Source organism: Bubalus bubalis, chromosome 16 (assembly GCF_019923935.1).
Source record: "Bubalus bubalis isolate 160015118507 breed Murrah chromosome 16, NDDB_SH_1, whole genome shotgun sequence".
NCBI classification, from domain to species: Eukaryota; Metazoa; Chordata; class Mammalia; order Artiodactyla; family Bovidae; genus Bubalus; species Bubalus bubalis.
This window is the reverse complement of record NC_059172.1, coordinates 21,177,591-21,201,429: the sequence shown is the minus strand read 5'-3', so window position 1 is coordinate 21,201,429 and position 23,839 is coordinate 21,177,591. Positions and strand designations below refer to the sequence as shown.

The following is a 23,839-nucleotide window of genomic DNA, read 5'->3' as shown; positions in this document are numbered from 1 at the left end:
TAGGTTCTAATAGTATGATAGAATTGCCAATAATTAGCATTTAAGTATAGCAACCATTTTACAACTAACAGCCCAGTCACTTATGGATTTTCAATTGCATGAGAAACTCACATTTTAGAATAATGTTCAGAATATTGCTGTTTTCCTCCAGCCTCAGTGACATTCCAATTTATCTGAAATGCTCTGAGAAACAGGGTGGAGTGAAAATTGCAGCTTTAATTAAGAGTGTTTTGAAAGGTTCTAGCCAGGTCTGTGCTTGTGCAGGTTAAAAAAAAAAGTTTTTGACTGTGAGTTCACCACACCCTAAATTCACTGCCTGGGGGCATCGTTCCCACAAGGATGAGGGGATTCAGTGTACTAACTGTGTGTGGTGAAGTCACTTCAGATCCCTGGCAGGAAGCAGGCCTTGCCAATGAGAGGATGGCAATTTCCGCAAGTATTCCCAGCAGATGCTCCAGCTCATGTCTTTTATTAGGAATACTCAGGGTTTTTGAAGTGAGTCCAAAAATGAAAGTTTTAAGAGGGATTGTCATAGTCTAAGAATGTCAGTGTTGATATTATCTCTTTAAAGTACAAATGATCAGTAATCCTTCATGTTTGCAAAAAGTATAGACATTTGGGAGTTTAAGGTATGTTTCTATTAAAATGGTAAAAGCCCCTCCCAGGTAATTTATTAGTCAACATGGTATTCTTAAAGCAGACATTGGTGGACCCCATTTTATTATAATTTATCATCGAATAGATTTTGATAAATATACTACTAGGTCACATTGTATTCAGGGAAGAAAACATGCTGTTAATAACAGTCTAACGTGGTTGTGTTATACCTTGTCTCCAATGTATAGTTAGAAAGTTTCATCTGTTTTCTCATTTTTAAAAGGAGGAAAATATGCTTATCTCTTAGGGTCATTGTAAAGACTAAATGAATTCATATAAAGCTCTTACAACAGTGTCTTCATATAATAAATGCTCGATAAACACTAGTTGTTAGTACTACTGCTACTAACATACTGCATTTATTTATTATTAAAAATTTTTTTGGCCATGTCATGTGACTTGTGGGATCTTAGTTCCCCAAACAGGGACCCGACAGCCTTGGCAGTGAAAGTGCAGAGCCTAACCACTGGACCACCAGGAAAATTCCCTCATCTGTTGCATTTTAAGATACCCAGGAGATGGCTGTAATATGGATGTTGATGGCCAGTATGGTAGTGTTATCACTTATAGTTTCTGGTAAAGAAGTACCTTTGGATTAGAATCTTCAGTTCTTTGATTAATGGCCTTGCCTATGGCATCCCGTCAGTCTGATGGCATGATTCCAAATTAATGTCAAGCCAGCACTAGACTGTATTAGTTAACATTGTATGTAGTTATGTCCTTAAGGCAGCTTATCCTGAGACCTATGATCAAGTGTTGGGGAATCCAGGAAGAGTCAAAAAGGTGTATCAACGTGTCTGTGTATATATATTTTTCTAGGAAGGTCAGAAAAGCTTTCATTAAATTCTCACAGTTCCATATCAAAATGAGGTTTAAAATCAATGACTGACTATATTGTTTCTGGCTTTCTTGCCCTTTTTTCCTTGTAATAATAGGTAGGAATAGAGCTATGGACTCCAGTGGTAAAACTGCCACCCCGGAGTTTGGGGACCAGGTCAGGAGGCATCACTGCTTGCAGAGAGCATAAAAAAGAATTTATAAAATATGAAATTAGTTATCTGCAGACATTTCTCCCAAACTGTGTAAATGTATAGCTAATGAGTTTAAAGTAACTCTAAAATCACATCTTTGTGTTCAGTGGCTCAATCATGACCAACTCTTTGTGACCCCATAGACTGCAGCACGCCAGGCTTCCCTGTCCTTCACCATCTCGCAGAGCTTACTCAAATTCATGTCCATTGAGTCAGTGATGCCATCCAACCATCTCGTCCTCTGTCGTTCCCTTCTCCTCCTGCCTTCAATCTTTCCCTGCATCACATCTGGGGTTCTACAAATTAAAAGCAAAAAGATAGCCTTTAGACTTGCAAAGTAAAATACAGAGTAATGTTTGAATGATAGAAATACTGTTGGTAACTGTGATGCTGTAATTTATAATGGGAAATATATGTTTGGTTCTCATCCAGTTTCTGGCTCAGAACTTCTAAACTACTGGAATCTCCTGAGTGATGAGAGCTAGAAAGATGTCTTTTGTTACTCTAATGAGGCACAGCCTAACCTAAGGGGACTCAATCTTGAGATTAGAGGGTCGGAACTTTGAATCCTACCCATCCCTCCCTCCCACCTCTGGGGAGGAGGGAGGAGCTGGAGGTTGTACAGTTGCCAGTGGCCATTTATTTAATCATATTTGCCTGTGTAGTGAAGCCGAGAGAAAACCCCAGAAGGACGGGGTTCCGAGAGCTTCTGGGCTAGTGAGGCCATGGAGGCACTGGGGGAGTGGCGCCCTGCCCCTCCGTACCTTGCCCTGTGCTTCTCTTCTATTTGGCTGGTTCTGAGTTACATCCTTTTATAATAATCCAGTAATCTAGTAAGTAAAATGTTTCTTTGAGTTCTGTGAGCTGTTCCAGCAAATTAATCGAATAAAAGGGGGTGAGGGGTTGTTGGAACTTCCCATCCACAGCCAGTCTGTCAGAAGCACAGGTGACACCCTGGACTTGGGACTGCCCTCTGAAAGTAAGCGGGGGGGGGGGGGGGGGGGGGCGGGGGGGGGGGGGGCGGGGGGGGGGGCGGAGTCTTGTGGGACTGTGTCCTTAACCTGTGGAATCTGATACGATCTCCAGGTAGGTAGTGTCAGAAGTGCAGCACACTTGTCTGGTATCCGAGAATTGCTTGGTGGTGTGGGGAGAACACCCTCACCTGCTTACCCTGCACGTATAACGTTTAATAGCTGATACAGAATATAAAAAAGGAAAAATGGCTGGCCTTGTCAGAATTGGTTGGCACTGATCCGAGGCAGTTATTTGGTTCTAAAAATATTAATTCTTTAAACATAGAGATCCTTAGAGTAAGGATCAGTCAACTGTAACTTAATGTTTCCCATAAGTTTCTCTACTTCCAAATACTTTATTTATTTATTTATTTTTCTGTGGGAAAAGGGAGGATTTATTATTTGCAGCAAGTAAAGAGAATACCAGGGATCTTTTCCAAAGCAATTTCTCCCTCAACAGCAAAACTAGGGAAATTTTAAGCCAAGGGTACCTCATATTCATGAAGGGGCTTGACCAGAGACTTCTGCATGGAATTGGAATAAAGGTTGCCAGAGCTGAAGCCCTTGATGATTGAAGCCAGGAGGGTCAGAAAAGGTCACCATGGTGACATTCCCTCAGTTCTGACCAGACTTCCATCTCAGCAGGTAGTTACCCTCCTCCACCTGGGTTGGGGGCATTAGTTCCTACAGAACTCGAAGATATCAGATATTGGATCATAATGTTTATCTTACAGAATTACTGAGATTTGTTCAAGGGCAAGCATTGTGGCCAGGCTTAAATCACAAAGTGGCTTAGGTCAAAATGGCTTCTTATATCAAGAGAATCATGCCTGGTTCTTTTTCTCTGGGGACCACCTACCCTATCTGCTTACAGTACTTTTGTTGTTATTGTTGCTGTTTAGTCACTGAGTCGTGACTCTTTTGTGACCCCTTGGACTATAGCCCACCAGGTTCCTCTGTCTATGACATTTTCCAGGCAAGAATTCGGGAGTGGGTTGCCATTCCATTCTCCAGGGGATCTTCCCAACCCAGGGATTGAACCCAGGTCTCCTGCATTGTAGGTAGATTCTTTACCATCTGAGCCACCAGGGAAGCCCTAGAGTGGGTTGCCATTTCCTTGTCTAAGAGTCTTCCTGACCTAGGGATCGAACCTGCATCTCCTGCATTGGCAGGCAGATTCTTTACCGCTGAGCCACTAGGGAAGCCCTGCAGTACTGTGTAACTTTGCAAATATCCTGTTTCTACTTAAACTTCAACTCACTGATTTTAGCCTTTACCAGTGGATCTGTCCTGCACCAATATTACCCTTTTATTCTAATGGTGAATTTTTGAAAATTGAAGTATAGTTGATTTATTAATACAATATTATGTTAGTTTCAGGTGTCCAGCTAGTGATTCAGTTATATATATATATATATATATGTTTCAGGTTATTTTCCTTGATAGTTATTACAAGGTATTAAATATAGTTCCCTGTGCTAAATAGTGAATCCTTGTTGCTTGTATAGTAGTTTGTATCTGTTAATGCCATATGTGTTGTATGTTAATTGCTTCAGTCGTGTCTGACTCTTTGCAACCCCATGGACTGTAGCCCCACCAGGCTCCTCTGTCCGTGGAATTCTCCAGGCAAGAATACTGAAGTCAGTTGCCATTCCCTTCTCCAGGGGATCTTCCCTACCCAGGGACTGAACCCAAGTCTCCCACATTGCAGGTAGATTCTTTATTATCTGAGCCATACTCCTATTTTATCCTAATTAGGAGTTAATTCCATACTCCTAATTTATCCCATCCCCCCGCTTCCCTTTTGGTAACTGTAAGTTTGTTTTTCTGTATCACTGAGTCTGTTTTGTTTACAGATTCATTTGTATTATTATTTTATTTTATTTTTGGTTTTTTGGAGTTTTTTTTCCTTCTGTAATTCACAAAGCACCTTCTGCTCCAGAGTTTAGTCACCTAGTTGATCAGTGAAGCATGCCATATTCAGATGAAAAAAATCAATTGTTATTCCAGTTACTATTTCCCATTTAGCACTGTAGTTTATTAAATCAGATCCTGGTGAGATTTATTAGATAAAGGGATGACACAGAGTTCTACATTTCTAAAGTGCATGACCAGACTGAAGTGTGGTGTGTCTGTGCTGTGCTCAGTCCGACTCTTTTGTGACTGCACGGACTGTAGCCTGTGGTGTGTCCTCTGTCCATGGGGATTCTCCAGGCGAGAATGCTGGAATGGATTGCCATACCCCGTCTAGGGGATTTTCCCAACCCACGGATGGACCCCAGGTCTCCCGCATTGCAGGCGGAGATTCTGAACCAGCGGAGAAGCCCAAGAATACTGGAGTGGAGAGCCTATCCCTTCTCCAGGGGAACTTCCCAACCCAGGAATCGAACTGGGGTCTCAGGCATTGCAGGTGGATTCTTTACCAGCTGAGCTAATGAGGAAGCCCTATAGTGTCTCTATATTCAGTTAATCAGTCAGTGTGGGTTGAGTGCACACGGTGTAGCAGGAACCCATCAGTCAAAGAGGCACATGCGTTCTCGGTCCTCCTGGAGCTTGCAGTCTGTGAGGAAGATACGGTCACAAGCATGGTGTAATATATTTGATGGCTAGGCTTTACTTTTGCTTCACTGTATTCACTCCACAGTAGCTGTTTGGGTGACATTTGCCCCTGCCATCAGTAAACATCCATTTACACATGTGTGATTGGAAGCATCTCTGCAGAGTGTATAGACTTCTCAGCTCCTAGAACACCTTTAGTAAAGAAAGGTAGAGAGTATAACCATGTGAATTAGACCTTCATTTTATTTTTGGAATCTGTTCACCAACCTCTGAAAGGGCATTATTAACATCGTGTAGTTCTTAGCTTCTCTAACAGGGCATCCGTGTACAAATGCTGTAACAGTTTAGTGAGAGCTTTAGTGTTATGCCACATAGTAAAATAAATTGTAGGGTGAAGTACATGTAACCTTACCATTCTTTATGGCTCTTGTTACAACTCAGGTCCTCTTCACAAATTGAGGTGAAGCCGGGTGGTTCAACAGATCGCATCTTTATAAGCTGTCATTGATGAAATTGGTAAATTTGAGAACTCTCAAAACAAAAATAAAAACAAAAAACCCAACAAACCCACCCCACAACCCTATGATTAGCATGTAATGAATAACCTATACATGTGGATCTGTAATATACCCTGGTCATGTCTTAGAATTGCATCTTTCTTGATCAAACACCCTCCATTAATCAGTCTAATTTTTAAGTAGCCTTTAACTTGGACAGGTCCTGAAAACTTTCTTCTTCCTGGTTGTCTCATGGTCTCAGCACTTGGTACAAGCTGTTTTGGCCCACATAGACCCAAAACAATGAAGATTCACTTGCCTGTAACTGGAAAGAGTCTCAGTCTTTCCTAGAACATCCCTCAGTCTTCTTATCTTCTTTTTCCATATTAGGAAACAGTGAGCCTTAAACATTTAAGTGACTTGTTCAAGGCTTACACTGCACAGTCTGGAGAGAGCTGAATTTCTTCCTGACTTGCTCTGTCCACTGCGTTTCATGACCAGATAGTGTATTAACTGTCTTATTTATCAATTACCCAATTTATCAATTACCCAAATGCCTAAAATTGTTGAAAAAAATATATAGTAAACTTATGAGAGAACATGATATGTTTCTGTGATTTTCATAAATTTAAGATGGTCAGACATTTGAATATTTTTGCAAAACCAAGGTTTAAACAAAACTTGGAAGCCCTGGTGACAGTCTATGAATTTCTTTATAAAAGTAAAAGAACTCAGTGGAGTTCTGATACTGAGTATATCACAGTGAAAGCTCCATCTTCTGATAAGTAGCAACAGAAAACACTATCTTGAAGAAATTGACTAACAATGTGTGTGTGTGTGTGTGTGTATATATATAGAAAGAGAGAGAGAGCGTGCACATGCACATATCCTTACTGAGTGCCTTACAATTTTCAATCAACTTTATTGAGGTATAATCTATATATAATAAAATTCACCAATTCTAAGTGATGAGTTTTGATAATACATGTACAGTTTTGTCACTACGACCACAATCATGAGCTGCTAGAATATTTCTATCACTTCTCAATATTCTCTTGTGTCCCTTTGCAGTGAATCTTCCCCACTCCCCCAGTGCCAGCTCTTAGCAGCCCTAATCTGCTTTCTGTGGCTGTAATGTTGCCATTTTTACAGTTTCATAGAAACGGACTCTCCTGTACGTACTTTTTTGTACCTGACCCTCCCAGGGGCGGTACTTTTCAGACTCGTTCGTGTTGTTGCATGTGTCAGTACTTTGTTCCTTTTTTATTGCTGAGTAGTGTTCCCTGGTGAGGTCGCGCGACAATTGTTTATCCATTTTGCAGTTTATGGACATTTTGACGGTTATGAGCTTTTGAGTACAGATCTTTAAATGGCCATAATGTTCTCCATTTTCTTGGGTTAACACCTATGAGCAAGGTTGCTAGATCAGGTGGTAAGTGTACGTTTTAGTTTATGAGAAACCAAGAGGCTCTTTTCCAAAGTGGCTGTACCATTTGGCATCCCTACCACTTATGTATGAGAGTTCCAGTTATTCCGCATCTGTGCCAACACTTGGTAGAATTAGTCTCTTTAATTTTGGTTCATTTAGTAGGTGTGGATAGTGGTATCTCTCTGGTTTTGACTTGCATTTCCCTTATGATTAATGATGATCGTGATGATGTTGACCATTCATGCTCTGACCGGCCATTTGTTTATCTGCTTTGTAGAAATGTTCAAATCTTTTAACTTTTGGTACTGGTTGTCTCCTATTATTTAGTTGTAAAAGTTCTTGATATATTCTGGTTACAAGTCCTTTATCCAATATTTGTTTCATAAATATTTTCTTCCATCTGTGGCATGCCTTTTCATTTTCTTAATGTAGTCTTTCACAGAGCAAAAGTTTTAACTTTTAAGTTTAATTTATAAATTTTTTTCTTTTGTATTTTGAGCTTTTTGTATCTTATCTATTTTGCCTATTCCAAGATCGCAAAGATTTTGACCTGTGTTTTCTCCTAGAAGTTGTATAGTCTTAGTTTTTATATTTAGCTGTGAAACTCATTTTGAGTTAGTTTTAATTTATCATTTGAGGTAAGGGTCAAGGGTCAATTTTTTATAAATAGATTTCTGATTGTTTCAGCACTATTTGATGAAAAAACTAATCTCCCCTTATTGACCACAAACATATATATGTACTTCTCTGGTGGCTCAGATGGTAAAGAATCCGCCTGCAGTGCAGGAAACCTGGGTTCGATCCCTGGGTCCAGAAGATTCCCTGGAGAAGTGAATGGCTACCCACTCCAGTATTCTTGCCTGGAAAATCCCATGGACAGAGGAGCTTGGCTGGCTCTAGTCCATGGGTGGCAAAAGAGTCAGATACGACTGAGGGAATAATACTTTCACTTTCCATACATATGTATGTGTGTGTTCCAGTCTAGTTTGGGATCCTCTGCTCTCTTCAGTTCATCTGAATATCTTGTGTCATGCCAGACGCACACAGTCTTTTTTGTTTTTTTTTTTTTCTTTAATGTCATGTGGCATATGGTATTTTAGTTCCCCGACCAGGGATGGAACCTGTTTCCCTTGCAATGGAAGTATGCAGTTCCAACCACTGGACCACCAGGGAATTCCCACATGCTGTCTTAATTATTATTGCTTTTCTTTAAATCAGTCAGTATAAGGCCTCCAAATTTCTTTTCCAAAATAGTTTGACCTGTCTAGGTCCGGTACATTTCCATCCAAGTTTAAGAGTCCATTTGGCAATTTCAACAAAAACCTTGCTGGGATTTTGACTGGAATTTCATTTTATCAGTAGATCATTTTGGTAGAAATTGACAGCTAAGTAATACTGAGAATTGAAAAGATCTGTTGGGCCTTGATTTTGGATATTCATTGCATTTTACTAATATCCACAAACTCAATTTTATTTATTATTTTTATTACTATTCTCTGAAAATGCTGAAAAGAATTTTGTGAAGTTTTTCAACTTCCCCTTACATGACTAAAAAAAGATTTTTACCAGACAGGATATGACCAGCTCTTAGATTTGATTCCTTTTTCTGGTGAGCAAATGAAAAAAGGGAAAGAAGGGAGAAAATAACTTTTCAGTGACCTAGCAAGATCTTTACAGCTGTTAAACCATGTGGAAACCAGTGCCATTTTAAGCCCAGATTTATCACCATTGTGTAAAATTAATATAATCATCCTCCAGGCCAGTGCTTTTCAGAGTATGGTTTCTGAAACCATCAGTATCAGGTGGAATCTTCCAAGAAATGTAGTTCTCCAGCCCCGCCCCAGACAGGCTAAATCAGAAACCTGGAGCGGGGCCAGCATAAGCTCTCTCCCTGATTTTAAGTTAAAGATCCGATGTCATGGGCTTAAAAAAAAAAAAAAAAAAGCTTTATTAAGGTATAATTGATATACCAAAAACATGCATGTAGTAATCATTGACTTTTTAAGCATAGGAATTTCCCTGTGTTCCTTGGCTCAGAACACCTGAGGAGATTTATGAGTTGTTTTTTTTTTTTTCCCCCTGGAATTTAAGTCTCAAACTTTATCAAAAGAAAGAGAAGAACAGAAAGCCATCATGAGGGTATTGCCACAGGTGATACAGAAATAAAACTCACTGGACCTGGCTAACAGTGGTGGAAAGGGAGAAATCAAACATAACTCTGAGTTTTTGGTTCGTTGGGCCTGCATTCCAGAAATTCTTGTGTCACACGGACTCTGATTTGTTCATCTGTCGATCTCTGAATTCTTATATGCCCCTAGTATCCTAGTTTTAGCATTGTTTAAACAGCCCCTGGCACCCTAAAGTACTCACTGCTGTTTTTATTTGGGGAGATTCATTCATGGCACCAGGGGCTTCCCTGGTGGCTCAGACGGTAAAGCACCTGTCTGCAATGCGGGAGATCCCTGGGTCAGGAAGATCCCCTGGAGAAGGAAATGGCAACCCACTCCAGTACTCTTGCCTGGAAAATTCCATGGATGGAGGAGCCTGGTGGGCTACAGTTCATGGGGTCACAAAGAGTCGGACACGACTGAGCGACTTCATTTCATTTGTGGCACAGTGTTAATGATGGAGCGAAACATAAACTGCTAATGGGAACAAAAGAGGAGATCTTAAATCTGGTGTCTTTTTTTCTATTTAGGGTGGACAGGAGGCATAGGGATTAGAAAATAAACTCTCAGCTTGTTGGGAAAGTGATAATCAGTAACTTTAAAAAGTTTTTCTAAGTTTTCATTTATTGTAATCATTTGCCATTGACCAGTTTTACCAAGGGGGAAAAAATGTTTTGAGTATTGTAAATGATCTCTACTTTTAGGATTCTAGGTTAAAAGAAAAAAATGAATATGAAATAGGTACAATTCTCTTGTTTGAAATTGCCAGAATATTTTCATAAGTAGAGGCATAACTGAAATTATTAGCTGTTAGCTGGTAGGAGAAACACTGCCTTCTAAAATTAATAAAAAATTTTAGGAGAAAATCCTAATTTAGAGGAGCAAACCTCTTACACCAGACTTTTGTTACAGCTAGTCCTCCTCGATTCGTGACAGTAGAAGAACTTCTAGAGACAGCGAAAGGAGTCACTAACATGGCCCTAGCCCATGAGATTGTTATAAATGGAGACTTTCAGATTAAACCCGTTGAGTTACCAGAAGACAGGTAAGGTGGTTATCTTGTTAGTAGAACACTGCCATTTCCCAGTTCTGGAAATATTTTCTTCACTTGATGTATATATTCTAAAATATTTTTCCTTTTGTATGTTGCTAAAAAATATTCCTTATCCTTGGAGTTATCAGAGTTTGAAAGTGTATCTCAGGACCACTGATTCTTGACAATGTAAATAAAAGGTCTGGAAGTCTTCCATGGAAGTCTTCCATGTTAGTGCCTCCCCCGTCCATAGCATTTAGCTGCCTCCTTTTGCGTGTTCATAGTACTGTTTCCTTCATTTCTTCTTTGTAACTGTCACATTGTACTGCAGTTGTTGGTTTACTGTCTTTCGTTACCAGATTGTAAACTCCTCAGAGACAAGGACTGTGCTTTATTCTCTATCCCTACCTAGCACCTGGCCCATATTGTATTGAATCTGAAATTCTATTGATTGTAAGATACCCTGTTAAAAGATGGATTGTCGCAAGAAGGAGAAAAAGCATTTCCCATTGTAATTGTGAAAGTACCATGAAAAACTTGGGTTTCTGTTGACAGAGCAGTGACTGCTGAGTCAGCAAGCTACAGTGTCTCCCACGTGAGGCTTCTAAATAGGACTTTACAAATGTTTCTTGTATGTTCTGCAAGGATAGCACTTTTTCATGTTCCTAGTGAAGAATTACTTGTTTTGCTCTCATGACATAAAGACTGGCTTTCCTGAAATGTTATATATAAGTTGTTATAATCTGGTACCTAATTAAACAGTTGTCCCATATGTCACATGAGAATAGGGTAATTTTAGGAAAAAAACTTCAAGTTTAAAGTCTTAAACTAATTAATCATAAACATCTTAGGAAATTTTCTGATATCAGGGAACTTAAATGAACAGATCTGAGCTTTCCAGTATTATTTTTATCATATGGCACTGGTATAGGATGTTAATTGGACTAATACCACCTATCAGACCAGAAGAAAGTTATTCTCTCCATTGAAAAAATACTTATTAAGAAAGGTACTTATTGAAATAAATCACTAAAAATAAGGTATGTGATTGGTTTAAGTATGTTTGGGAACTCTTTCCTTCATCCAAATAATTAAAAAAATTTGTCACTCTAAACCCATAGAATTTGTGGTTTTGAGAGTGATTTGAGACAATGATATTTGCTTTTTTTCCCATTTGCCTCCAGCTTGGAGAAGAGAGTAAAGGATATTGTCCATAAAGCTTTTTGGGATTGCTTGAGTGTCCAGCTAAGTGAAGTCCCCCCAACGTATGACCGGGCCATCAAGCTTGTTGGTGAGATCAAAGAGGTGAGGCGAAGAGCAAGTCGTGGTGCTTTCCTGGTGTGTTAGGAGTTTTTAAGCCCACCTCTCTGTGTTAGTATAGCAGAAGGCTTTGAAGAAATTGAAGGATGAAGAGTTTAAATTGCTTGCTGAAATGTGGGTTTAGTGTATTTGTGGCTTACTGCCCTTTAAAAACTTTCAAACAAGCTATGATAACCTGAGGGCATTACTCTTATAAATGAAAAAAGGTTCAGATTTTTAAAAACAGAATTACTTAAAGAAAAAAAGTTATTTTATAAAATATGATGATTTATAAAAATCTTAACAGATATGAACACCTTCAATATATAAAGACCAGAAAAGTGACTCAGACTTTGGGATAAAGAAAGTGACTCAGACTTTGGGATAAAGACTTTGGGATATTAAGTGGTGGGTAGAACTGTTTTTACAATATCTTTAGCAACAGTTTCTCAAAGAAGTAATATGTCTTTGGAAATTACTATTTGTCATTGGCTCACAGGCTCACATTAATTAATGTGGTTTTTTTTTTTTTTTTTACTTTTAACAGTTTTTTCTTCCTATGTCCAGTTGATTGCTTCCTTAGAGCTTAAATGGAAGCTTAAATAGCTAGTCTAAATGATTTGTAAACATGTTTTCCTGTAGATTTGTTGAATAAGAGCTTAAAATATGTGCACCATTACACTAACAGTTGGTAAGCCCTTTTTTGGATAATTGTAAATTCCTTTACATATCATTAAAAAAATGCCATCTGCCTAGGAGGCTTTGATGAGCTTGGCTGTGCTCTCTTGTAGACTCTCCTGTCTTTCTTGCTGCCTGGTCACACTAGACTGAGAAACCAGATAACAGAAGTCTTGGACCTGGATCTGATAAAGCAGGAGGCCGAGAACGGGGCCCTGGACATTTCTAAGCTGGCAGAATTCATTATTGGCATGATGGGGACACTGTGTGCGCCTGTGCGAGATGAGGAAGTGAAGAAACTAAAGGACATGAAGGAGATTGTGCCCCTTTTCAGGTGGGTATCGTGCTAATCACCTTCAGGGCACCTAAAACACGTAGCGTGTTTTCAGAGTCAGACTTCCTCAAGTGTAAGTATTCATGCCTTTAAAAAAAAAGATTAAAAAGCAGACATTTTGTTGTGCTTATGTCAGCAGCGCATATCTGAAAATTGGAACAATACAGATCCCTTGGCAAGGATGACTTGCAAATCTGTGAAGTGTTCCATATTTTTTAAAATAATGATTATAATTAAAGAAGAAAGGAGGGAGGGAAAAAAGGAAGTGAAGAGAAGGGGAAAGCTTGAAGGAAGAGAGGAAAAGACAGTGAACTTGAGACTCTGGGTGAGGTTATAGTGTGTATACTCTTTAAATGACCAAAGGCAAATCAAGGCAAAGACTGATCATTAGCATATATTTTTAAAAAGTTAAAATTTAAATCTGTTTTTTACTAAAATCAATATAAATCCAATAGAACAAAAAGACATGGAATATTTTTTTAAAAGCAAACATTTTGTAAACTACAGAAAAGTAGAAAGGAAAAAATTCACCCATAATTTGATCACACAAAGGCAAAATCACTATTGTCATATTGATATATAAATTTTTTTAGTTTTTTTGCCTCAGCATTTTATTTTGAAAAATTAGAAATCTACAGAAAAATTGCAAAAACAATATAATCAACACTCATATGACGCTTACACAGATCCACCAGTTTTTAACATTTAGCCAGTTTGCTTCATCATACACTGAGGATGTGTGCACGTATGTATGTATTTTTCCATGAACCTTCTGATGGTTAATGTCAGATGTTATATTTCACCCTTAACTATTTCAGCAAGTACTTCCTAAGATTGTGGATATTCTCTCACATGATCAGAATACAACCAGGATATTTAAGAAATTTAACATTAAAATAATCCTATTAACTTTCAGTCCATATTAATTTCCTTTAGTCTTTTGACTGTATATTTCTAAATATATATAATTATGATTAAATTTATATAATTTTTATTCTAATATGGGCAGAGGATTGACATGATGCTGCCTGAGAATTTGACTTTTGATTAAATTCTTAACTCTTTTCTGTAAACAGATATCAAAATGCTACTAGGCAACATTGCTTATGGGGAAAATAACCTCTGACTGGTAAATTGCCTGTGGACAGAAAGGAAGATAATGAACTATAAATACTGGATGGGATACCATACTTGGTATTTCCTCAAGTGGGGAAACTTTTGTTGTTGTTGTTGGGGGTAACTTGTAACTGGACATGCCCCCCATAGACACCCTAGAAGGCATACCTTGGAGTTGTTATGAGCTTTTAAGCCGTTGGGGCTCCCACATTTCTGAGCTGTCTGCTCATGGTTGATATTGTAACTCTTCTTGCAAAGGAGTGCTTGGTGTCACCCTGTAGGCAAGCTGTGTGAATAGATGGTGTCAGACCTGTGGTTTACAGTTGTCTTGTGAGTCTGTTCAGCTGAACCAAAGAAGACCTTCCAGTGGGCATTGCAAGCCTGACTTTTTTTCATTAGTATTACACCCTAATTATTTCATTTATTTTTTCTCTGAAAGTGTCATTGAGATAATTGTATACACATGGAGTTGTAAGAAATAATACAGTGCACTCTATCCCACCTCTCCCAAGGGTGACATTTCACAAAACTATCATCCTCAGTGTGTTGATCCTGATACAGTCCACTGATCTCATTGAGATTTCCTATATACACGTGTATGTGTTTATGTATAGTAATTTTTATACAATTTTATCACCTGAGTTTGCATATCCACCACCACATTCAAGATACTAAATAGTTCTGACACTCCAAGGATCTCTTGCATTGCCCTTTTATAACCAACTTATATCACTTGTTTAAACTCCTCGTAAGTATTTTCAGTGGCTGTAAAAATCCTTTTTCATGGATATTATTAACTGTTTCTCTGTTAAGATATACAATTAGATCTTGTATAGTTATTTAGTACTTAACCCTGTAGTGAAAACATCTCTGCACAAAACATTTTTCTGTATTTTAGGTTATTTTGTAAAGATAGGTTCTTAAAATGACATTACTGTGTCAGAGGATGTGAACAGTTTTAAGACTCATTGCGTGTTAGCAGGTTCCTTTTCAAAAGTTTTATAAGCAAAAAAAGTTTCATTTCTAGCTTTCTTGACATCATCATGCTATCAATATTCATTACCTAGAAAAATGCCTGGCATTGTAAGGTTACCTCAAGGTTTAGATAGAACATGTTTAAAAGACTGCCTTAAGATAGTTATTGATTTGTTCATTCATTCAACAAGCTCTTACTGAGTACCTCTTATGTGCTAGGCATGATGTTAGTAGAAATAAGATAGTCAGTAAGAGTCCATAATCTAGGCTTCCCTGGTGACTCAGATGGTAAAGAATCTTACCTGAAATGCAGGAGACCCAGGTTTAATCCCTGGGTCGGGAAGATCCCCTGGAGAAGGGAATGGCAACCCACTCCAGTATTCTTGCCTGGAGAATCCCATGGACAGACGAGCCTGGCGGGCTACAGTCCATGGGGTCGCAAAGAGTCGGACATGACTGAGCAACTCAGCTTTCACTTTCAAGAGCCATAATCTAGACAAGTTAAATGCGGAATTCCTTGGAAGAGAGACCTCTGGGGAAGTAGCTTGTAGCAAACTCATCCAAACTCAGATTCCTGCTGGAAGGAGAAGGGACTGGGGAAACCGGGTGTACGCACCTTACTGAAGGAGGCTGCGGTGGCGGCTTGGCGCCAGCCGGTGTAGCTGTGATGGCATGTGGGCCCAGGTTGCCAGATCTTTTGATTTTTTCAAGAGAAACTAGAAACCCCAGCCTTTAAAAACACTGTGAGCACAAAACCTGTGGGTCACTTCCAGTCAGTGGCCTGCCAGCTGGCACTTTCCAGTAGTCCTTGGGTTCCTGTAGGTGAATTCAGGGGCCTGTTGGGCATGCTCAAAGGAGAGGCACAAGGCCCTCCAGAACGTGGGCTGCCCCTGTACTTGGGAGTGGGACAGAGTGGTGGCGGGGAGGGGCCCCGAATTGTTCCTCAGACCGCGTAATCTTTCCCATACGTGATCACCTTGTGTGTGGGTGAGTTTATTCTGCCGTATGATGTCCTGTCAGCCCCAGAGGGCATCAGGAGGCCCCGAGGATGTTTGGTCTGACTCTTACCTCTGTGTAGGGCCACGCCTAAGCCCACCTTGGGTTCTTACCCCCCTTCTGCAGGCGGGTCGCGAGGCCGCAGTGCTGCAGGTAAGGGACAGGCATGCTGTGGAGGCGTCTTTGGCATCGTGTCAGTTTTGCCCATCAGGTACTTTCAGAGCACAAACTCACAATTATGCTGCCAAAGCCGGAGCATAAAACCTGCCCTGGAATTCAGAGACTAGGGCAGGGGAAGAGAAAGGAGAGAGTTAACTTTCTTTCTCTCCTAGGAAAGAAAATTAACCTGTAAGCTTGGAGACCCCGTGGAGAGCTCTGTGCTCTTAACCTTGGTCTGGGGCCATTCTTCCTCTGCTGCCGTGAGGGCTGACCCAGAGCCAAGGAATGAGCTCTGGGCCACACAGGCAGTGGGGAAAGTGATGTTTGCCTAGGGGCATGGGTGGGATTAGAGAGCAGCTTAAAAATTTCTTCTAAATTTGTTTTTCTTAATCTGCTTTCTCATGGCTTCTCCAACTTTTCTTGCCACCCTTTCCAGGATGAAAAGACTACCTCAAATCAGCTCACTTCATTTTTTTTTTTTTTTTAACCTCAGTGTTTACTTTGCACTCGCCTAGGGCTAAATCCTCTTATCTCTTCCAGGGCGATTTTTTCAGTGTTGGACCTAATGAAAGTGGACATGGCGAACTTTGCTGTCAGCAGCATTAGGCCGCATCTCATGCAGCAATCCGTTGAATATGAAAGGAAGCAGTTTCAGGAGTTCTTGGAGAAGCAGCCAAGTATGTTTAACGTTTTGTGGTACTTATTTGTTGTCTATGTTTTTTTCATTTTAGTCACTGTAGGTTGTTGCAAAATGATATTTTCAATACAAAATGAAAATTTAATATGGGAATACGTGCGTGCGTGCAAGTCACTTCAGTCATATCCTACTCTTTGTGACCCTATGGACTGTAGCCCGCCAGGCTTCTCTGTCCATAGGATTCTTCAGGCAAGAATACTGGAGTGGGTTGCCATGCCTTCCTCCAGGGGATCTTCCAGACCCATAGATCAAACCAGCATCTCTTATGTCTCCTGCATTGGCAGGTGAGTTCTTTACCATTGAGCCACCAGGGAAGCCCAGTATGGAAATACAGTAGTCTCATTTGAAGACAGAAAAACAAGACATTAGGCCTTGATAACTTAGTTGACAAGCAAGGGAACTGTAAGTAGACGAGGAGAATAGAAATTTAAAAGAACAATGAAGTCCTAAATTAAATGAATTTTTAGTGAAAACATCAGTTTGAGGTAAATTGTTTACTTGGCCTTGATTTTTAAAATGTGACAAACTTCTTAGGACTGTTTAGCTCACATTTCTTTTCTCTATGAGGTACATCAAGAAATTTCTCTTTGTTGTGTGTGTAGATCTTCTGGTTTCATAATCAGAAAAGGTTTCATTTTTATGAACGTCTCAGATGATTGCTGGGAACGGTTAACTTTGGAGCCAAACTGTGTTGCATTTCTAGGGTCCTTTTTTTGGTCTCTGCCTTGGCAGCAGATGGTCTCAGTGAATTGCAGTCTTCAGTTCCAATTTATTACATGTTCCTTTTAGCCTGTAAATTTGCTGGTCACAGATGAAAATGGCAGTCTCTGGATAGATTGTGTAGTCTGATCAAAGTTGTTAATTCAGTGCCCCTGCTTGAATTGACTATGTACCAGCTTTGCCACAGATGACCTCACAGTAAGCCTAGGAGGTAGACACTATTTTTTAAACCAATTTTACAGATGTGGAAATAGGTTTTGAGGGATTTTTGACCAGAACTTATGACTACAGGGATTTCCCCGGTGGTCCAGTGGTTAAGAATCCGCCTGTCAGTACAGGGGACACAGGTTCACTTCCCTGTAGGGGAAGATTCCACATCCCATGGGGCAATTAAGCCCACTCACCACGACTTTTGAGGTCTGTGCTCCACAACAAGAGAAGCCACCTTAGAAGCCCTCACGCTGCAACTAGAGAAAGCCTGCGAGTACAAAATTGACCCACTCAGCTCTTTTTCTCAACCAGTATTGTACTGCGCCTCAGGAGACATCAGGGTTACAGTTTACAGGCTGAAGAGCCTTAGAGTAAGGGTCACGTGCCGGCAGCCGGGCCCAGGCCCTGAGCCGGTCAGAGTCACTCGCAGCATGAAAGCCGAGGTTTCCCAGAGCTGGTGGCCTACAGAATGCTGCCTCCAGAGGCTAAAGGGAGAGCGAAGCCCAGAACCGGGAGCTCGGCGTGATCAGCGTGTGGGCAGGACCAGAGGTGTGTCCGGCTGCAGCCGTGAATAGCGGACTCCAGCCGCGCCCTCGACTGCACGCTTGGTGGTAAGGCGGCCTCCGCTGATGGGGCTGCAGCCCGTTCGTGTCGTGTCAGAGGGTTGTTTTTGCTCAGACAATGTGGACAAAAGCTTCATCTTCTTGCTCTTGTGTCCCTCAGAGTCCCTGGTACATTACTCAGCTTAGAAGAGTAGGAAAGCATGCCGGCAGATGGGAGACAACCAAGGTCCCCTCGCTGGGGTGGGGGAGTTCCCCTCAAATGCCATGCAGTATGTGCCACACAGGTGACAGGACTTACCCCCGGCAAGGCTGACCGTAAACCAGATTGATAGGAGGCTGAGATCTAGAGAAGGACAAGCCTCATTTTCAGTGTGGAGGGTACTTTACACTGGGAAACTCTAGCCAGCATCTCCCCCCATCTGTCCCTGGGCAGGAATTTTCTCATCTCACTGAGCTGGACTTAGCTTCCAGCCGCGTGTCATGCATGAGTGGCCGGGGTGGGAGAGCAAAGAGCAAAAGTCTGCTGAAGATCTGAGGTGGCAAGACCAGGGTGCATGCGCTGCGTCCACCATCATGGTCAGTCCTCAGCCGCCTCTGGGGTGGCGCTGGTGCGCGCATACTAACTTGCTTGTGGTGTCTGAATCTGTGCGACCCTGTGGACTGTAGAGTGGGTTGCCATGCCCTCCTCCAGGGATGCCATGCCCTTCCCGACCCAGGGATCAAGCCCGTGTCTCTTATGTCTCCTGCGTTGGCAGGCAGGTTCTCTACCACTAATGGCACCAGTGCCAGACCTTTGATTATGTTAAGAACCTTGACAGTCAGACAGATTATGACGAACCTAAGGTCACTCAACTGATAATTGCCTGTCCTGTGATGTAAACCGAGGTCTGTTTGATGCCAAAGTCCATGTTCTGTACTTTACCACACTTCCAGGATGATCTTCCCTAAAGTAATTCTGGGAAGTGTCTCAGAGTGTTCAGTAATGTTCCAAGTCTTGCTTTTTCACAGATTCCCTGGACTTTGTCACCCAGTGGCTGCAGGAAGCCACAGATGACCTTATGAGTCAGAAGTACAAAAACGCGCTGCCGGCTGCGGGAGGGGCTGCCGGCTCTGCGGACGGTCCCTGGCTAGATCCCGTGGCTGTGCAGAATTACGCGTACCTGAAGCTTCTGAAGTGGGACCACCTCCACCGGCCTTTCCCTGAAGTAGGTGCTCCAGGGCAAGCTGACTGCTCGTTTCTCTCTTGTACTGCTGAACTTCTGAAGAATAGTTACAACTCACATAGAGAAAGTTGTTCCTTTGTAAACTGTATAATTCCTGGGTTTTTAGTACATTCACAGAGCTGTGCTTCCATTACCACTGTTTCATTTCAGAACATTGTCATCACCAGAAAGGAAACCCTGGACCCATTAGCAGTCACTATTCTTCCCCCTTTCTCCCCTCACCCCTTGGCAACCTACTCTCTGTCTCGATGGATTTGGCCTATTCTGGACTTTTTGTTTAAACGGAATCATACAATATTGGCCGTTCATGTCTAGCTTCTTAGCATAAAGTTCATCCATGTTGTAGCATGTATCAGTACTTCATTCCTTTTTTTTTAAATTGTGGTAAAATATATGTCAAGTTTACCCCCTCCCCACATCTTTTTTCTTTGACTGAACCCTTTGGCCTGTGGGGTCTTAGTTCCCTGAACCAGGGATGGACCCCCCCCTCCTCCTCCGATGCCTTGGAAGGCAGAGTCTTAAACTACTGGGGCAAGCCCCTCCCATCTTTGCGTGGGCAGCTCTGGGCATTAGGTGCGTTCACGTGACTGTGGAGCCTCCACCCATTTACAGAGCAAGCTGAAACTCTGCACTCTTTAAGCACTGACTCCTCGTTCCTGTCCCCTCCCGTCTCCTCTGTGTTTCTGGATCTGACTGCTCGGTGCCGCATATGAGTGAAATCACACAGTGATTTGTCCTTTTGTGTCTTGCTTATTTCACTTAGTATACTATCTTCAGGGTTCATCCACGATGTTGCTTGTGTCCGCACTTCTTTCTGAGTCTGAATCTCTTCCATTGTGTGGCTCACCCCATTTTGCTTCATTCATCAGCTGATGGACACTTAAGTTGTCTCCAGTTTTAGGCTGTTGTGAACTGCGCTGCTCTGAATATTTGTGTACAAGTTTTTGTGTAGACATGTGTTCCCGCTTCCCTTAGGTATGTATCTAGGATTAGAACTGCTGGGTCACGTGGTGACTCTTCAGTGCTGCCAGACCATTCTCCAGAGTATCTGCCTCATTTTGTAATCCCACCAGAAGTGTGTGCAGCTGCTAATTTGTGCTGCCGAGCGTCTGTCCTGTTTTTACTCATCCTGATGAAAACCCTAACTCAGCGATGTTGCTTTTCAGTTTTATCTAAAGAAACTGCTTCTCCTTCCATGCAGAGCCATGGTTTTTTTTTTTTTTTTTTTTTCTTTTTATGTTTTTTAGAATAAGTGCTACTAACGGCCAGAATCCCTTAAGGAGATGACTAACTAGGGATTCCCCAGCAAATAGGTGGTTTGGTGTCTAGACTCCCTTTCTTTTTTGAGGGCACTCAGGCTTCTTATCTCTAGCCTTCTCTGCTGCTTCTCTAATTTTCTTTCTCAGTTCCTTATTTTTCCTTTTAAGATGTTGTGAGCCTGAGTTTTCACCTCCTGCCTCTGAGTTCCCTGTTTCGTGCCAGACCAAGCTCTAAAGAGGGTGTTGAACTGGGGGTGGGGGAGGCTCCTTCCTGAAGAGTCACAGGCTCTCTCGTCTCTCCTGTAGATGTTTTACTTGAAAAATAGCTGTGGGGAAAACGGTGTTTTCACTGGGGATAGGTATCCACTCTCAGAATTGATCCTTGGAGATTTTTTTCCCCTGCATAGGTAAGAAGTGGATTTATTTAAAGAGAAACACACTCCCCAGACAGAGTATGGGCCATCTTGGAAGGCCATAGCAGCCCAGAAACATGGCGTGATAGTTTTTAAGGGCTGGGTAATCACATTGGCTAATGAATGGGAGGATTTATATCCTAAACCCAAGTACTACATACTGCTAGGAGGCTTCAAAGCAAGGACGCTGCTGCCATGTAACAAAGTGAAGTCAAAACAGGGACTGGTAAAGCCTCTCTGTTTGACAGTAGAGGAGTATCAGCCTTCAGAGATGGTTTTTACTTCGCAGAGAGAATTCTGGGCGAAGACTCCACATTGTTAACGTCCTGATTTGGTGCATTAGTTTCTTATACCAAGACCAGTCCTTAAACTTTATTTGGTTAATCTATAAAAGCTCAGATCGGACGTCGTATCCCCCCAAACTCTCCACTGCCCTTTCTCTCACCCCACACAGGGGGACTCTGGCCCGGCCGGACCCAGGCCTGTCCATAACACGGGGACACCGTCAGAAGTTCACTCACTGACTGCTTTCCACGTGACTTTGGGTTACTTGTCATTCCTGCTTTTCCTATTGACAGTTTTTCTATTTTTTTATTCACTCCCCATTTCTTGAGAGCCTCCCTTGTGCTGGATGCAGAGGGGGATACAGAGGTGAAGAAATACATCTCCCCCTCCTTCCCTCCGGTGCCCTGGATAGAGTGGATTTATTGAGTTCTGGCTCTGCCAGCTGCTTTATATACATGGTCTTTTTTCATCTTTATTTATTTATTTTTTACTTTTATTGAAGTATAGTTGATTTACAGTGTTGTATTAATTTCAGGCAAAGTGAATCAGTTATACATACACATATATCTACTCTTTTTTTTTACATTCTTTCCCCATGTAGGTCATTACGGAGTATTGAATAATTCCCTGTGCTATACAGTAGGTCCTTATTAGTTAACTATTTTATATATACTAGTGTGTACATGTCAATCCCAATCTCCGAACTTGTCCCGCTCCCCTTTTTTCATCTTTAAAACAGCCCCATGAAGGAGGAATCCCCGTTTTGCATAGTTGTGGGGGCTGTGGCCACACAGCCCTCTGCTGGTCACAGCTTGAACCTGCAGCTCAGGATGATTTCTGTTGTATTCATCGCAGACAGTTTTGATGGACCATTCTCGCTTCCAAGAGTTCCAGCTCCAGCTGGAGCAGCTGACCGTCCTGGGGGCCGTGTTGCTGGTCACTTTCAGCATGGCAGCCCCAGGGATCGCCAGCCGGGCTGACTTCGCTGAGAAACTCAAGATGATTGTAAAGATTCTGCTCACAGACATGCATCTGCCGTAAGTGGCCAAGAGCTGTGGGGGAGGGTCTTCAATGGATGGTGCGAGGCAGAGGGCGGCAGGGAGCAGGCTTGGGTGGGGGGTCTGCAGTGTGAGACAGAATCAGGGCCACTCACCAGGGACTGAGGAAATCTGGCTCTCCAGTGCCCTGCAGAATTTATTCAGGGTCACACGGTCAAAGTTAGAGTCAACTCTAGGGTTGCTGAGCAAGGCTCTGGGACAGTGGCTTTCAAATGTTTGTGACCAGGACGCCTAGTAAAGAAATTCGTCTTCCATGGTGACAGAGCACACTTGGACACTCATGTAACTAAAATAAAAACTTCAAAAGTGAAACTTACCCAGCTGTGCTTAATACTTCCTGGTATTTCTATTATATTCTTGCTCCATTAAAAAAAAAATATTGGTTGTTATCCAGTGTTACCCTACGTTCACCACCAACTAACAGTTTTGTCAACACAGCCCTGGGGAAAGGTCAAATAAGAACCAAGTTGCATTCTTCCAGTGTGTGTGAATGTGGTTGAAGTTTTCTGCCCTTTGCACACCCCTCATAGACGTTCTGTGCTGGGTGTGAATGGGTTATTTATGAACCAGCGGCAGTCCCCGCTTGTGTGAGGGCGGCGGCTGTGAGTGCTTCTGCAGTGAAGCCAGGTTAGGTGATTTGTGTGGTTTCCACCTTTTGGAATGGCTCTAAATAAAGCTGCTAGTGGTAAAGAACCCTCCCGCCAGTGCAGGTAGGCAGAAGAGATGTGGGTTCAATCCCTGGGTCAGGAAGATCCCCTGGAAAAGGGCATGGCATCCCACTCCAGAATTCTTGGAATCCCATGGACAGAGGAGCCTGGCAGGCTATATCCATAGGGTCACACAGAGTCAGACACAACTGAAGTGATTAAGCACACACAAATAAAACTGTATCTAACGAGGTTCAACTTAGAGGATTCTTCAAGTGGAATGTCCACAAACCTCCTCCTCCTTACAAAGTGGAGAAACTGGCTGCTGCGTTTGCACACAGCCTGAGTGTGTTCACTGCCACGAGGGGTGTATCCACAAGTCCTGACCTGGCCCTCAACAGTCTTGACTCCTGCAGGGTGTTTGCTGAGGCGAGGCCTGGCCTGAGGCCCTTGCACAGGTGTAGCCCTGGGCTGTCGCCTAAGTTCCGCACCAGTAAAACTGCTCTGTCACAGCTCCTGAGGAGTGGGGCCTGTCTGGCGCTCCCTCAGAAGGCCAGCCCCGGCGTGTCCACCCTGGCCCCAGCATCGAGTCCCAGGGCTCGGACGTTTGCTCTAGATCCAGGAGAGAGGTGATTGCCCTCTTAGAAAACACCCACCACCACGAGGGCTCCCTCCAGAGATGTCAGGGGAGCCCGGAAGCTCTAGGAAATCGAGGTGTGAATTTTAACTTTAAGGTTTCAGTTCCGTTTATTCTTTGAAAGTAGTTAATACACTGTTTCAAAAGCCAAACAGATAAAGTGGTATCCAGTGAAAAGTTTGT

The 23,839-nt window shown here is 42.1% G+C and overlaps 1 protein-coding gene and 1 pseudogene across 7 annotated transcripts in view; both read left to right on the top strand.

Moving 5' to 3' along the window:
• The window catches only part of TCP11L1 (t-complex 11 like 1), a 34,769-nt gene that overhangs the window by 3,307 nt on the left and 7,623 nt on the right, over positions 1 to 23,839 (top strand). For all 7 annotated transcript variants that reach the window (XM_006080386.4, XM_006080389.4, XM_006080390.4 and 4 more), the window contains 6 exons: positions 10,267 to 10,399; positions 11,572 to 11,692; positions 12,478 to 12,698; positions 16,485 to 16,621; positions 19,143 to 19,339; positions 22,170 to 22,351. In XM_006080386.4, coding sequence (XP_006080448.3) covers positions 10,267 to 10,399; positions 11,572 to 11,692; positions 12,478 to 12,698; positions 16,485 to 16,621; positions 19,143 to 19,339; positions 22,170 to 22,351 — 991 coding nt within the window. The remainder of the gene's footprint in view (positions 1 to 10,266; positions 10,400 to 11,571; positions 11,693 to 12,477; positions 12,699 to 16,484; positions 16,622 to 19,142; positions 19,340 to 22,169; positions 22,352 to 23,839) is intronic.
• On the top strand, positions 12,822 to 12,914 carry LOC112579787 (annotated as a pseudogene).